General features: G+C 42.4%; 1 protein-coding gene across 2 annotated transcripts in view; it reads left to right on the top strand.

Moving 5' to 3' along the window:
* Window positions 1-879: 879 nt before the first annotated feature.
* The window catches only part of cdk6 (cyclin-dependent kinase 6), a 33118-nt gene continuing 17232 nt past the window's right edge, over window positions 880-16765 (top strand). Inside the window, exons 1-4 of one of the 2 annotated variants that reach the window (XM_041053277.1) lie at window positions 880-1125; window positions 1992-2338; window positions 5963-6098; window positions 10969-11136. In XM_041053277.1, the coding sequence (XP_040909211.1) occupies window positions 2115-2338; window positions 5963-6098; window positions 10969-11136 (528 nt within the window). In that variant the 5' untranslated portion in view covers window positions 880-1125; window positions 1992-2114. Of the gene's footprint in view, window positions 1126-1632; window positions 2339-5962; window positions 6099-10968; window positions 11137-16765 lie in introns of both variants that reach the window. The other variant, XM_041053278.1, reaches the window with a different exon arrangement.

The following is a 16765-nucleotide window of genomic DNA, read 5'->3' as shown; positions in this document are numbered from 1 at the left end:
TATTATTAATATTATTATTATTATTATCATTATTATTATTATTTACATTTCATGAACTGACTTGCAGAAATTAAGAATTTCCCATCTTTTGCTGTGAAATTAATCAAAAGCAGAATATACCCTGAGATGGTAATGAAGATGTTGATGTCTTGCCGAATGTTCCATATTTTCACCAAAAAAAAAAAAAGGTTTTCTGTCTAGCATCCCACATGGCCCTCATGCCTGGTGTGGGGCATGGAGCTTTTTGCAAACGACCACCCGAGCAGAGGAGTCCTCCTGCCACAGATCAAGCCACCGGGCCTTGAACCTGACCCCTTAGGACCATCTAGGGCGAGCTTGTCACATTGCATCCCCGATGGCACTTTGTTGCCGCAGGAGCTCCTCAATGGTTTGAGGGAGATAGATAGTGTGGCCGTCCATCCAATAAACCTCCTCTCTCTCCCCTCCCCGATCCCCGCGGTGCTCCCGGTTTTGACACAGGAGACAAAACCCGCGGAGAGGACTATGAATGGTAAAGCACCGAGGAGGCCGAGGGAGAGCAAAAAGGAGGCGGTGAGCCTTTGTAGTCGGGGAGGAATGCGGAAATGTCCCCGCTCCGTGTCAAACCTCTCTGAAGGGGGTCAGGCCACATTCAGCCGGCGTGGGAAAGCCAGGCAGAGACGGAGCTCACACAGGCGAGCGGGGCTGCAGTTGCATAGGCCTATCCGGGGATATATGGGAGGAAAAAAAAGAAGAAGAAAGGAGAAAATCCAAAGAAGAGCGTGGTTGTGGAGGGCTATATCACGCGTTTGCCTTTGTCCTATGACCCCCCCCCATCCTACACCACCCGCCCCTCCACACAAACTTCCAGTGAGAGTCTGTGTGTGAGTTTTCGTACAACCCTCCACCACCACCAACACCACCCCCTCCCCCCCCCCTCGTTTGAGTGGCTCTGCCTAGGCTGGTGCAGTCTGAGGGATGGGGGGTTAGAGCCTGCACCGTCCAACTACCTGTGTGGCCCCCGCATGGAGGACAGTGGACAGGGATGCGTTTGATGCAGGACATCTTATCCGAGACAGGAATGCTTCCTCAGCATTTTATCGGACATGCCGACGTTACGACATTTTATTGACAACATAATAAAAGGTAAACACCAAAAGTGTGTGCGGGGGAGGGTTTTTTGAGCAGAATTTGAAACCAAAAGTGTCTTTTGTGAGGCTGGAAATGTTGCTTTACGATCCAGTAATATTTTGAAAATCGAAATGTGCCATTGCCTGATTTGTTAGTATTTATTTTAATTAGGCTCTGTGACTCCATTTACAATTAAATTAGAATAAATTAGAAGAAGCCCCCCCAAGCTAATGAAAACATCTCTAAAACTCTGCTGCTAAACTGTTTTACGCATTTACAACGATTTGAGGCTCGAAAGGCGAGTTTTACAGGGTTTTAAATGGACTGTTGCTGTAGGAAGTTCAGACAATGCAATCAGTAGACAGCCACGTGCTCGCCAAGTTTGTGTCGCCTCAAACGTAAACTTTGATACAACAGGACAGGTTAAGAGGTTAAGTTATTTTACTAACCTACAACTGCTCGGTGTGTAATGTTTGTGCTCTCTTTTTTGCGTGTTCTCTTTAAATTGTCTTGTTTAATTAGGAGTAAGACAGCCCACATGAAGACAACTTCAGCAACACTGCATGTGGAGTGATTTTCTGTTTATTTTCTCTTTTTTTGAAAGCGCGAGGCAGTTTATTTAGCGCAGAGTTAACTTAAAAAGAGATCAAATGTGGTTAATTTGAATTATTTTTTTTTTTTACATTACTTTGTGTTAGAGGTAGGAGGACATGAGTTGCAGTGCGTAATAGGAGGAGGAGTGGACGTTGGGACGCAACGCTGCTCTTGTGTTGATAGTCGGAATAAAACATGACAGTCCTGTTATTGCCTACCTGGAGCACAGTTTGACCATATCTGACAAAGATGGTGTCTTCCTCCATCTGTGTCTCCCTGTCATCTAGGCATTGCATGTGCCAACTTTTTTCTGTGAATATGCCTTTGTGAGAAACTCTCTGGCTCGTCACCCTCGCCGGGATTCCCCGCAATATTTTCAACAAGAGACGAGAAAAAAAAAATCTGCAAAAATGGACAAAGAAAGTATTGGTACTCAGTATGAGCCTGTGGCCGAGATTGGAGAAGGCGCTTATGGGAAAGTGTACAAGGCGAGAGATTTGAAGAACGGGGGACGGTTTGTAGCCCTAAAAAGAGTTCGTGTCCAGACGGAGGAGGAGGGGATGCCTCTTTCCACTATCCGGGAGGTGGCGGTACTGAGGCAGCTTGAAGCCTTTGAGCACCCCAATGTTGTGAGGTAAGTGAGGGGGAGAGGTGGGCAACCCAGTATATGTGTGTGTTCCTGTGTATGCGTGAGAGAGAGAGAAAGAGAGAAAGAAAGAAAGAAAGAAAGAAAGATGCATGTAGAGATTTTGTGTATGAAACAGAGAGAGACACTCTACTTCCTTTTTAATGGTATCTGGTGGTAGCAGTGCTGCCTCATATGACCTTTAGGATAGGCCAGAACCCATATTTGTCCACTGTTTTCATAGCAGAAGTCCTGCTCTTTGACAGTTTTCTGCTGACAATATGAAAATGCAGGTTGCACAACAAGCTGGTTGCTAGCACTGTTAGCAACAGTAGACACACACCTGTCAGGTCACATCTTCCTCCATTTTAATTGTTGTCTGCATTGTTAGTTTCCTATCTAGCTTGAAACTCCGCCTTTTATTCATGGATATTGGCCGGATCCAATCACACTGATCCATCTCATGCACATATCTCCACCCTAAAACACATCTTTCCAAACTGGTAGCTTTTTCTGTCCCACTTTTCCCTGAGAAAAGGCACTGGTTTATCAACTGGAACAATGTATGCATGTTAATTTAATAAATATTTTAAATGCATAAATGCTTGAAAAAGGTCATGATCTCAATGAGACTTCCTATTTACATATGGGATTGAATAAAAAGAAAAACATTTAATGAGTTTAATGATTTTCCATTTCATTTAATGATTTAGTGTTAGTGTCAGTAGGTGATCTGTCAGTGTCTTGCTCAAGAGCACGTTGACAGGGCAGATGGGTATTGATGAACACACATTAGCTTGGAAATCATCAAACCTGTGAAGTTTCCATTAACAGCTGCTTAATCTGTAGATTATGCTCTTAATTGGTCCAGTTGTCCATAAAAAGTCCATAAATATCCTTTACAATTTCCTAAAGTCATCCAGTTGCTTGTTTTGCTTGAGCAAAAGTCACAAAACCAAAGAAGACAAAAAAAAGATAAGTGATTGAAATGAATCAATTATACATTTATACAATTTTTGACAATTACCTGTTGATCAGCACTTCAACTTATTAACAATTTGTTTCATTCTTAAGCGAGTGTTGAGTTTGGACTATTTTATCAGAAATTAGTTCCCAAGATCAATAATGCCCAAATATATTCAAAATGGCTGTGCTCACCAAAGATGATCACCTTTCACCTTCCAGTAAATCCAGTCTGAATTTATTGAATATAACCATTTTAAAGTTACATAGCCCAGTTTTTCTAGTCCTCTTCCTCTCCTCCCTGCGCTTGGAGGACATTTTCTTTCAGTTTTGGAATGAATTGTTCACTCAGAGGTCAGTAGTGAGATACTGCGTCATCTGTTGACTCTAGCCAAGGTCTGACCTTGATACTTGTTTTATTATGGAATATTGAGTGCTTTGGGATTGAAGAGGAAGTTCTAAATGGACGTTTCAGAAGTATGGCTAGTGCCCTTGTGCCTCAAACAATAATTCCCCAGCGTATAAATGAATAATGGACGATAATGCTTATGGTTTTCTCTTAAAGGGATCACAATGGGTTTTGTTCTTACTGGAGGACAAATACATCAGTGGGCATTAAATTTGTCTTAGGTCAGTTTTTATTTTGTGGTTAAATTGAGTTTGTGTGCTACTGTGAAAGCATGAGCTCAGAGAGTATGCAGTAGCATTTGTTGCAATAAATCGGTGCAAGAGTGCAAACTGTCAAACTCATTGAACCATCCTCCAGTTTAGCCAAGCAGCACTGCCAAGCAGCTTAGGCCAGGAGGAGTGCATTGTGGGCCTTCTGTGTGACTCCAGGCAACCCCTGGATGTTTGTAATGAGGCCCATTATTCATTCCATATGTTCAGTGTCTGCTGAGAGCCCCCATTGTAGCCCAACAATCGAGCGGTGAGGAGCGTTTAACCCCAGCGCTTCAAGAGGAGGGCGCCGTCTATTCTGTGACATCATGCACAGTACTAATACCTTGAACGAATCGCCTCTCACTCGTTATTCTGACTCCAGCATTTCCATGTACACTGATTACAAGGGTGTTGGCATGGACACATGATGCCTCGTTGGATTGGAATGAAAGAGTTTCCGGACAGATTTAGTCATTTCTTTCCATGCTTCAATTTTAAACAGCTTATTTAGATTAGCTAGTTTGAATTATAGCAGCGCAAGCATTGGAAGTATTGATGTGAATATGAATTCATATTTACAGCAATAATCATGGATTTAGTCTCTGAACTCTCATTACTTCCTCTAATTTCACCATTCAATGCAGGCTGTAAGTGAGACACCAAGTTGTAACCTCCATCAGTCATGATATGACTTGAAAACTTTGTATGAAACCAATATTGGCTTTACACTCTAAAAAGGTTGCTGCAGTGTTTATTATTTATTGTTTATGTCAATAAATGTATTGTAGGTGTAGGTTAAGTCTTTATTTAGGATTAGGATTAGGATTTAGGATTTAAACTGACATCACAAAATATATTTACCACTTCGTTGGCGTATTCACATGCACTTGAAGATTATAATGCTATACCTCAAAGGTCATGTGATTACAGTAATCCATGACTTGGTAACTCATGACTGACAGTACAACATGTGTCTGATGGAGATCCATCAAGGATCCCCTCATCTCCTCTGTCATCCTGATGAAAGATGCTGTCTTTGCTCCAGTCGACTTCCCACAGAGCATCAGGGGTTGTCATAGAGCTGGTTGAGGAATGCTGCTTGTGGTCCCCAGCTCTTTGAAGAGGACATACTGGATAGGTTTTTCTTTTCAGCTTTTCACTAAAGCCTGCCTTGGCAGGTCTGCTGACATAATCTGGATTCTTGGCCTTAGTTAGTTGCCTAGTGAAACACAACCATAAACACTGGGGTTTGTGGCTCGATGGTCTTGAATCTTCAAACGCTTAGCATGAAACTAGTAGACTTTTACAGATTAATCTGAGTGAGTGAAATCAGTATAACCTGCAGGGGAATACAATACTGTCTCCAAGTATGTCTACGTTCTGCTGCAGAGTTCTGTTAAAATATAGAAATACCCAAGAGCCCAGACTCAGGTTTTTAGCCTCAGATTTATGATTTAGTGTGCTAGAATGGATGTTTTAACGGTGCATTTTCCCTTTCCATAACTGAATTTAGATCTCATTTAAGAAATGCAGGCTAGTGTGTCTCTTGTGTCCTGTTATTTCTGGTGCATCAAGATCCTGGACCCTTTTTTTAAAAAGCAGGCATCTTCACCTGTAAGGCCGGAAACATGCAGATGTAAACAACATTAACCATCACACTTAGATGTCCTGTCCGTCATTATTACTGTCATTAGTTACCCCTGTGTTTGACACGTCTATTTCTGTGTCTGAAATCATTCCCTGTTTGCTAGATGCCTAGATTATCATGATGTGACGCCTGCACCTGCCATTGATGGTGCATATCTAATATGAATGGAATATTGAATGAGTGAATGAGGGAGTGATTTCAGATAAAGCCTATTTCCATGTTAATAACCATCAGTGAAGAGAGAAAAAACATGGTCCTGTCATTTAGTTGTAGTCAGAAGCTTGGTTGCAGCATACTGAGCACAGTGCACAGTTATGAAAATCAATTGTATTGATCTGCTCCACCTGGTCCTCTTGTTCCAGGTTGTTTGATGTGTGCACTGTCTCTCGAACTGACCGAGAAACCAAACTCACTCTGGTCTTCGAGCATGTGGATCAGGATCTGACCACCTACCTGGAGAAGGCCCCTGACCCCGGAGTACCGCCTGAGACCATCAAGGTAACCTTTGCCATCGATTTCTTGGAGCACTTGAGAGGAAATGCAGAAATAATGGACACATTCCATAACATGCAGGAACTTATTTTTATATATTGCTTTCAGTTTCAATGTGAAATATTTAAGGGAAGCTATTTGTTAATCCCTCTATGGCATGAGCATTGCATGACCACAACTGTGTCTGTATGGTACTGAGTGAGCTTTCTTGGCCAGAGACATGGAGGACAGAGTGCAGCTCCCTCTAACATCAGAGGTACCGGGGCGTTTTGAAGGGCAGCACATGTGGCAGATGGGCTCCAAATTAGAGGCTCCGTGCCTTCTCTATTTTCACTTTACCCTCTCCCTGCAGCTTTACACTGTATTACAGATGGGGACAGAAAAAAATGTGTGTGTATGTGTGTGTCTGAGAAACTAGTTTTAAAAAGTCTTCTCTTTGTGCTTAAAAACTGAGAGTACTAAATTTGATCCCAACAATTGTCTTTCACAGTCAGTCCTCCTTTTCTTCAACCATTGTATTGACAGTACAACGCATTCAAACTCAGTTTCTCCAATTCATTAAATAAATCCACAGAGTGTCTACTTACACTTCGCCGTAAGGTCGGAAGTGGATGTGTTGCCAACTCTTTTCCTCTGTAACTGGCTTCTTTTATTTGAATCTTTCCCACACAAATCCCTTTTTAAAAATCTCTTCATCGTGTTTCACCCCAAGGTCTGCAGATATATATCGTGGACAGTACTTGAGGGTTATTCCTCTATTTTTGGACAGAGGGGCCTCAAAGTTTAAAGTGTCATATTTGAAACACAGTAGTTGTGGAAGCTAGAGTAACCGTTGGTTTTCACCCCAGGGCTGGGTTTATGTTTGAAAGTTTTGTGTTGGACCGCAGTGTTGGCGGGATGCTGTGCAAGCGTAGACGGGTCAGGTAGATCACACCTGAGGCTTTCCCAGGGTTTTTCCTGGGTTGATACAGTATGTGGTACTGTACTTTCTGTGGATATCTCTGTGCAGTGATGATTGTGATGTGTAGTTAGACCTCAGATATTTCACTTCTACTGCAATACTGAAACATCCATCCACATGACAGCATATGACTGCTTGATAGATATTATTCACTATTTGCTCTTTGACTGTTGAATCAGATCAACCTGTCAACTTTATGAGTTGACAGGTTGAATTGCTTAACTAGTTTTTAACTTCTCAAATGTAAGATTTGCTGCTTTGTTCTTTGTTTTATTTCATTTTAAACTAAATATCTATCTATATATGTTAGTTGGATAAAAACATAAATATGTAATGATTGGTATCAGAAGTAATCGTTGTAGTTTTAGCTGTTTTATTGTTCATTAGGAATACATTTTAAACCCATTCCAAATGATTTCTAGTACCTAAGTGATAAGCTGATTGATCAGTTAGTCAATCAACAGAAAATTAAGAGACGATTGATTGTTTAGCATTTTGCTCAATAAATGGCAGGTTCACTATTTCCAGCTCCTGATCAGCGATTAATCAGTGGATTAATAGCATTTTTATGGACTGGATAAGGAAGTAATCATTAGTTGCAGTTTTAATTCACAGTTACATTACATTCTCGCACAAGATCTTTGGTTGAGCCACTTTTTGTGGTGGTGTAAAGGCAGTGGTATTCTTGAAACAAACTAGTTCATATGGCGTGTCGTCCGACCACATCTGTAGCCAAAAGTGTTTACAGCTGTTCCAAATGGCCACACACAAGGGCGTAGTGAAAAACCTGCCATCATAGAAAGTGGTGAGAGATGCTGTTGATTCAAACGGGGTGCACACTTTTGAACAGTCTCTCCACGAAGGCAACTGTGGTTTTGCACTCGTGACTTTACATTAGGAAATAAAGAGCTTGGGATAGACGTTCAGACTGAAGAAGGCATGCTTGTAGGATTTTCTTTTGAAAGTTACAAAAATTGTTGAACATAAGGGGACAAAAGGACAATGATGGGGTGACAAGATGACCCGGGCACCATACCCTGTTATTTCTAGGACAGTGGATACCGCGCAGTAAAGCCCAATGTGCCCCCCTCTCCTCAAGAACTTCATTTGCCCCTAACCCCCAGATGACACCAGATTATGGATCCATGTCCAACAATCCCAAATTTAGCACACCTCTACCCATTTGAATAAATTCTCACCTCTTCGGTGTAACCTTTGAATGTCCTTAAACCAAGGTAAAACCTTCACCCTCAGTCAAAGATCCTAAACCAATAAGAATAGGCAAACATTTCCCCAAAACCAATCTACCCCCAGCTAGCACCAGACACCCCGGCCTGGCCCTGCCTGTCCACTTCAGCCCCCCCACCTACCACCACCCACTCAGCCTTACTCAGACTCAAGACCCACCACATGGTCATTGATGAAAGAGGCCCTCCTCCAGGAATCAAATGAGCTGGAAGGACATCAAGCAGCCAGGCTGCCCCAGCCTCAGTGCTCCTCAGCCGGGCCAGCGCTTGGGTCTCACACACCCTCCTCTGCCGCCATCGTCCAAGCTTCCACAGCTCCATTCTGTGGGCCCATAAAGGGGGAGGTTAATGAAGCATGGGGAGGGAATTACACTAACGCTAACCGGCAGATGTCCCATATTGTGCCTAGCTACAATAAACAATATGGCTGCCTCTGGTACATTTGCATTAGAAAGGGAGGCGCACTCAGAAAGCCATGTTTTGACTGCATCTTGCAGAGGGGCTGACTACTTTTTTGCTGGTCCTTCTACTTTTACAGGGTCAGATCTGTTGCCTTTTCGTGTGATTTTGTTTCCTCCTGGCCAAGTAGTTTGTGGGGTTTATGGTTGAAGTGTTGCCAGCTGAAGACAGTTGTGTGTTGAGCAACTCATATGAGTCTCTTTGCTGCTGGAATCAACTTTGTGTTTGGCTGTGAGGTGGATCTGTTTAATACTTGTGCCACATGTGGCCTTAAATTTTGAGGCAGTATTCGACTGGCTATTTTAATTTTAAATTTTGGATTTCCTACAGGCTATGCTGCAAGTTACACTGCTTAACATAGCTGAGATATTTTTCATGACTCAGTAGTGAGGGTAATTGACACAACAGAGAAGATGGCACTCAGGCCAAGGGGCCAAGATTGTTTGTGTGTTTGTCCAAGAGTCACACTTCTGAGATAATTAGTGTTTACTAGGAAATGCTGCTGAAAGGAACCACGGTGAAATGGCTATTTAAAGCAGAGAGGAACTGATGGGGGGGCCATGCTATTGTGTCAGCAACCCTTAACACACACACACACACACACACGCACACACACACACAAAGTAACCAACTGCCTGCCTCTGTCCTATGGCCCTGTCTGTCTGCTGCCCCGCTCGCTAGGTCATGGCTGGATGGAGATGTAGAAAGGAAGGTCTGTTTATGCATCCTGCCTGCCCTTGGTCAGAGGGCACCCACACATGTGCTTGCTACACACACACACACACTGTTGCACCCACCGACAAATGGAAAGCATACACACACAAATGGAAATGTAGATGCACATGCAACATTAACACAAACCCAGGGGGACATTCAGTTTATGTGTGCATACAAACACACACACGTCACTCCCCATCTCTACAGTGCTGTGTGGGGCGCCCCTGTCTCCTTCACTATGGCCAGCACAGCAGCCAGCCCCGCGCCGTTTGCTAATGTTTTCTGCTTGAGTGTGCAGACCCCTTTGACTCACTCACCAGCTGGTCTGCTTGTGAATAGAGCTGCGGGCTCAGGTCCATGTCACTTGTGAGGTCTTGGCGGAGGGTTTTGAGGGGTGTGTGTAGGGGGCATGTGTGTGTGTATATAGAGGAGAGAGTGTGTGTTTTGGAGGGGGGCGTATGGTCCAGGGTGCAACACACCCAGCATCATGGTACTGCACTTCACCAACATCTCTCTTTTCTTTTTGTTATATCCATGTTCTTTCTTTTACTGCGGTTGGTTTTCAAACAGACTAAATGATTGTTGATTATTGATTAATTTTTGTGTGTAGGCAGATCTTAACCCAAAATATTGCTACTTAGACTTTATTTGATCCAACAGTCTAAATCGTAGCTGTGCCAAAACCACCTGGCCACAATCCCTTGTAATGACTCGCTGTTTGTTTACAGGTGCGGGACCTGCTTGAGCGTATTTCAGTTGTGGAAAGAACAAGTCTAAGCTGGTTTTGACATAGCTCGTTCCTGTTCACACCAGTTTACTTTTGTTAGTGTGTCACAGACGCAGTGCCTATGGCCATTTCTGAAGTCAGCTTTTGGGCACAAAAAGAGAGCCAGTGCCAATTAACTCAAGCAGGACAGCTGCTGAGAAACAGAGATCCGTGCTTGTTCAGAGCGGGGCCTCTCTCTCCCTCTATCATTTGTCTGTGTGTGTGTGCGTGTGTGCGTGCGTGCGCGCGTGTCAGTAATCAAACATCTGCCACAGTCAAAAAAACAAAAAAAAGACACAGGCCTCCGAGTTAACTCCCTCCCAGTGTCTCCCAGCCATTCTCTTTAACTTCTCACTGCAGGTGTCAATCAGGCCTTTTGTTGCCTGGTTTGACAGAGGAATTGATTCAGATGTTGCTCTAGAGATGCAAGGCCACAAAAACCATCTGCCTTTGACATTCTGTAAGGACAATCAAGGCTGAACTTCTTAGGAAATGACATTCATCAGGTCAGATTTTAATCATTCAGAGGCACAAATGAGAAATTTGATCAAATTTAAACCATCTGTTTGGTCTGTGCCATTTGCACAATCTCACACTCATCTTAAACCTAATATCTTAAACCTTAGATCATCCTCAGTTTCACTTCACGGTATTAATTTTGTGCCCTAGTCATGCTTACAAAAAAGCCACCCATTTCTCCGCTCCTTCCGTTTTGTCGTCTTACAGGATATGATGTACCAGCTGCTCCAGGGGTTGGACTTCCTGCACTCACACCGTGTGGTCCACCGTGACCTGAAGCCCCAGAATATCCTGGTCACCAGCGGAGGACAGATCAAATTGGCCGACTTTGGCCTAGCCCGCATCTACAGCTTCCAGATGGCTCTCACCTCTGTGGTGAGTTATGTTGCTCATGTATCTGAACACAGTATGACTCATTCAATAGTTTCTTGCAACAGAGTACTCAAAACAAACACTCCCAAACACCGTGAGCCCATGGTTTCACACAAAATGAATAGAGACCCAAAAGTGGGTCGCAGGATGTTTTAACTGGGTCGTAGATGCAAATAGACTTGGACAGGGGAACATTCCAAATAAATGGAGGGTGATGACGTTATGTGAAGTTTGGGACCTGGTACCAATCGAGCTCTACTGCAGCTGTCTACTTTGGTGAATATTGAATACTACCACTGCTTATTTAAGTGTCATATTCCAAATCTCAGGGTGAGCACAAACAGCACATCTCTTTCTGAAGAGGCTTTTAATTGTATTTTGCTGTAATATACTCTTTTTTTTTTATACAACCTGTAACCACTACAGACAATAGGCAATAGATGTAATCTTGATGAAATTGAAAAGTTTAAAATACAAACTTATATAACTTATATAACTTCATCACCTGTCAGTGTCCCACTTCTCTCTGTAACCTCACTTTTATTTGTGACTCCTTTACCAATGGATTGCCTCTTATTTTTACTAAAGTGTACTGTATAACTGACCTAGAAAGTGTACTCTAGGATCTTTGTGGGAAAAAATATTTTTACCCTACTATTACACTGACAGCATCATTCTCATCTTGGCTTTTTAAAAGAGATACTGAGACACACACACAAACACACCGCCTTGAACTACCCTCCCATCTCCAGAGAGTTGAGATGAAAAGCGTCTAATGTGATGTAGTGGGCACTTACAGGGCATCGGCGGGTAGCTCTGCAGCAGTGGGCCAAATGATAGGGTTTCTCTGTGTAAAGTGAGAGCCAAGGGCCCCCGCGGCCTGTCTCAGGAATCCCTCAGTGGTTGTCGCACACAGGGATGGAACAGACGAGGAGAGACAGACACCCCTCCCTTCCCAGCGTCGGTACTTTGATGTCCAACTACTGAGCCCTGGGCTCTGATGACCAGATAATATAGAGAGAGACTGAAAGGAGTCTTTGGAAGAGCTTGAAATAAGGAGAGATGAGACTTTTAAGATTATGGTAGCCAGCTCAGTAGCTCCATTCCTTTTTTTTATAAGCCTTTGTTTGCCAAGAGAAGGTTTTATGAGCTGCTTCACATGTACACAGATACATGTACGTTTGCATTTTAGCTCCTTCAATGATAAACCTGTCCAGACCCAACCTGTCAAGTTAATTTGTTTTTGATTTTTCACAGAGGACTGGATTTCAACACAGGCCATACGCTTAATGTTCAGATACATGTGCTTTGTTTGTTTCACTTTGGAGGTGTCTGACTGTGGCTCTCGTTGAGATGGAAATGTAGTCAAAGTGACAAAAGGCTAAATAGTTTGGGTAGTGTAAGGGACATATGTTAAAGACTTGGCTTTAACGTGGAGTGGATGACTTACTATTTAGCGTTAACCAGCGTGAGGCTCAGTTTTGACCACAAATACAATATAAAGTGTAAAATACAGATAAGTGAATGTTACTTACTCAATCTGCCGATGAAGCATCAGAATAACTGGGGAATTCTGGTCGGTTTTGGAGCTGATGGCTGCGCAGTTCATACTCAGCCAAAACTCGGGGGAACTTAGTTTCTCATCCAGTTGTGCAGCATCTGCAAAGCTAAAGTAAATATAAACATCCTTTGGGAAAGAATGCAGACTTTTACTCTTTACTTAAACTCTGCATCTGTTCCTTTGTCACTGCACAACAAGAGACAAGCAGCTGGACCAGTGGACAGTAACAGGTGCTCCTCCCTTCATATTAACTAGAGCTGACGTGTATACTATACGTCACACCAAATAAGGACTTGTAAATGCACTTTTTTTTTATTTTAAACCAAAACATAAAGCAGTTTAAGTCATGGCAAATCTGATTCATAGTCAAGTTTAAAAACATGTTATTCTGTTTATTGTGCGCACAGCAGCACAGGTGCTGGCGACAACATGAAATCCAGTAGCAGTGAAACCCTTGTCAGCTTACCATACACAAAAAGAAGTAACGTTATTTACGTCGGATTACTCTGTTGCACTAATTAAACACCAGTGAACTATACATTTTATTCTATGGCATTTTTCTTCTTTGTTTTTTTTTTTTTAGCAATATTATATCAATATTTTGCTAAGGTAATTCATTCAGCCCTAAACGGATTTGTTTTTCTTGGTTAGTCATAACGGGCTATTTTCAAAAATCTATGTATATTTATAATAGCTGTATTATGGTTATTATTTCACACTCTTCACACACTACGAAGAACAAATGACTCATTCTAGATCCCCTTAAGCCACAGGAAACCTAAGGTTTATTCAGACTCTAAAGCAGAAAGAGTAATAACATTTAACTTTTAGTTGCAGTTTATGTAAAGTTTTGATCACTGATAATGAAAAGATGATGGTAGATAACAAGATAACAGGTGTTTTCACTATTAAATCAGCAGTTAAAAGGAAGTACTGATAAACGTCTATGTTAGTAACGTCAGGACAGATTGTTGTCAGCTGTTACTGGGGGAGTTTCAAAATTTTGGGCTTTTTTTTTTTTCCAAGGTTTTTTTTCTCTGAGCAATGTGTGATTGTGGTTCAGGCCCCCACCACTAATTTCTGAGTATTATTATCAGGGGTAATTTTTTTATGATTAAGATAAGTATTTTCTCAGTTAATGTCTGTAATTTGTCATTCTGATAGATGATAATACACAGCTAACTCTCGGAGGAAGTCATACCTAACCATTGAATTCATGCAGTATTACACAATATTCAGCATATGTGTGGTTTCACTAGAGGTTTTGTCTTTGAATAGATGTTGTACTTCATTTAGGACTACACGGGGACACTTTTTGTTGAGGTAGAACACTTATCAGGGAATTCACCTTTAGATATGAGTAACAGATATCAAGTCCCCGAAACTACTCACACATACACATAGGCACTTAACATGTGAATCTGTTTGCACACAAACTCTCACACTTATTTCCTTCCTTGGTTATACATATTGGGCCACAAAAATGAGAATGGAGTGTGGTGCGTGTATGTGTGAGTGTGTTTCTGCATACATGCGCTGCAGTGGGGCGCTGCAACGTGAGCACGGGATCTTCGGTTCCAGATGAATGTTCCTGTCTCTGGAATCCCCCTATCAGTCCGACACACACACGCATACGTGTACATGAACACACACACGCGCGCGCACGCACACACACACACACACAGTCTCCATTCATCCATTCAGTGTTTCCGCTTGCTAATAAAAGCAGATAATCTACACTCTGTGCTGCACACATACACAAATACACACACTGTTTAAGAGGATCTTCCCCTTTGCCCAACAGACCAGCAGTTACTTATTTAGTCACCTAATGCCACCGTTACTGGCAGACAGATGGGCTTTGGAGAACTGCTGTTGCTTAAGCGAACAAGACACTTCTCTCTCACTTTCAAAGTGATTCATTTAGCACTTCTAGAATGACAAGATAGCTGAAGTGAGCATTTGCATAAAGCCATCAAGAAGAGTCCCTCGCTCCCCCTTTTTTTTTTTTGTCTCCAGTGTCACTAACTGAAAGTAGCACTCTTGTGCTTTCTGCTGATGATTTACCAGCACTGTTGAACTTCTCTTTTTGTGATGAATTTGCTTTCTCACCTAGCAACGTGCTAGCTTGTTAATATGTCATTGACAAAAAATGTGGTCTGGATGTGTGTATAAAAATGTGTGGACTCGGGGTGCATTTGCACATGCATGGTTGTGTGTGACTGATGGCCCCATCGGCATTGCTCACCTACCATGTTGCACATATTTCACCCTCCCAGGGGGAGGGAGAAAGGGAGAGAGAGAAGGAGAAAGGGAGAGGGAGGGAGACCACCCATTGGGTTGGTACAGGGGTCCAGATTAGGCTGCCCCTGGCAGTCCCTAGGGGTCTGTTGCTTTGTTGATGGTTTTTTAATGACCCCAGTCTGGCTGCAGCCTCATTGTACTGCCATGGGTGACAGGCAGATGGGAAAAGCTGATGGGTTAATCTGACATGCCAGAAAAGAGTGGAGAGGGATCTTTTTTCTGTCCATCCCACTGAGATCACATTTCTGCTAAATCACTTTAAGGAAAGCCATTTCTTCTGATGTTGTTTGAATTTGGAATAAACGCTACGGCAGTTTTCTAATACAAAATACAACCCAAGAGTCTGTAATGTTACAGAAATTCCTTTGTGTGATGCAGTGTTAAAACATGACTTCTTAACCACATACTGGTGCAGAATTGGGCAAGACCCCGATAGATGTTTGAAGTTAGAAGGAGTTGAGGGACATGATAAAATTAAAACATCCTAAGGTTAAAAGTAGCTCCTAACTGTATGAGTGCAGGGAATTGGAGCTTCAGATACGTGTGTCAGTTCTTACTTTAAGACTCCTAAATTTTTAGTCTAACGGGAATTACTGGCTCCTAAGTTTGCGAGAACTTAAGTCAGCTGCAGTCTGACATCGCACCTTATCCCATCAATGATTGGAAAAATACAATTCTGAACATTATTGAAATACTAATAGAGGAACTTTGAACAGGGCCAACCCCAACGATTCTTGTAGCGTAGGAGTTCTCTCAGTTCCACAGTAAAAGTTGCTCTCGGCAGCTTTGTAAACAGGTTTTAAGAAGGATCTCTTAGCTGGGAACGTTTAGTTCCATTTAGAAGGACTTAATATGGCCATTGATCTGGAAGTGACTGAGGAGTTGAGGTTAGGTCAGGTGTTCTTTTCAAAAAATACAAAAGATAACCTCCCTTAACCTGACCACGCTGGTTTCTCTATCTTCATCATCCACTCATTGGCAACCATTGTAACACAAGGCTGACTGGATGGTCCCATGAAACTCATTAGCTTCCGCTCTCATGCTTGTCATGCGCATGTCGTTGCCTGTCAAATTGGATTTGGAAAACTCAAGGGGAATGCCACCAGAGCTTTGTGTTGCTGCTTGTTTTTGGACTCTTGTGTTTTTCTAGTTTGAAACCAAAATAAACAGAGGGATTGCCATGATTCTCAGGAGATGACAAGATAACTGTATATGTGGCAAAAAAAAGGGGTTTTTTTGCCTCTGAGCTCATCTTAAGCGAGTCTGTTATTGAGTTACATGATAACCAAAGGGAATTTCACGACCCTTCATACCTCATCCCTTTAAGTCTTGTTCTGTGAAATATACAACCAAATGAACTAAATATTGTCACTGTTATCATTTTTAGCTCTTTTGAAGTGTATCTTCTGAGACAATCTGTACAGTCACTGTCATAGTTTCCAGTAAACTCTGGCGTTGGTGATATGCAGAGGAGTGAAATTGTTACCTGATCAAAGGTATTTTCCCAATTCTTCCCCCTAGTTCCCCCTACTTATAGCCCTCCCACTACGTTTACCAGAATAAGACACCCATATCTCAGACGACATTAAACAAATTGAAACCAGATTTCCTGCCCGCACTCAAACAGCAGACAGGCTTTTACAATACAAAGCTTTCAAGAGCAGTCAGACTCTATTCAGTTTGGATTTGTTTGTTCACTGTGAAGGTGTTTCCCATTTTTGGACCCTTGTTTTAACTATGAATGTCGCTTAAAATCTGTGGGTGTGG

Source organism: Toxotes jaculatrix, chromosome 13, assembly GCF_017976425.1.
Source record: "Toxotes jaculatrix isolate fToxJac2 chromosome 13, fToxJac2.pri, whole genome shotgun sequence".
NCBI lineage: Eukaryota > Metazoa > Chordata > Actinopteri > Toxotidae > Toxotes > Toxotes jaculatrix.
This window is presented reverse-complemented; position numbering and strand designations above follow the sequence as displayed.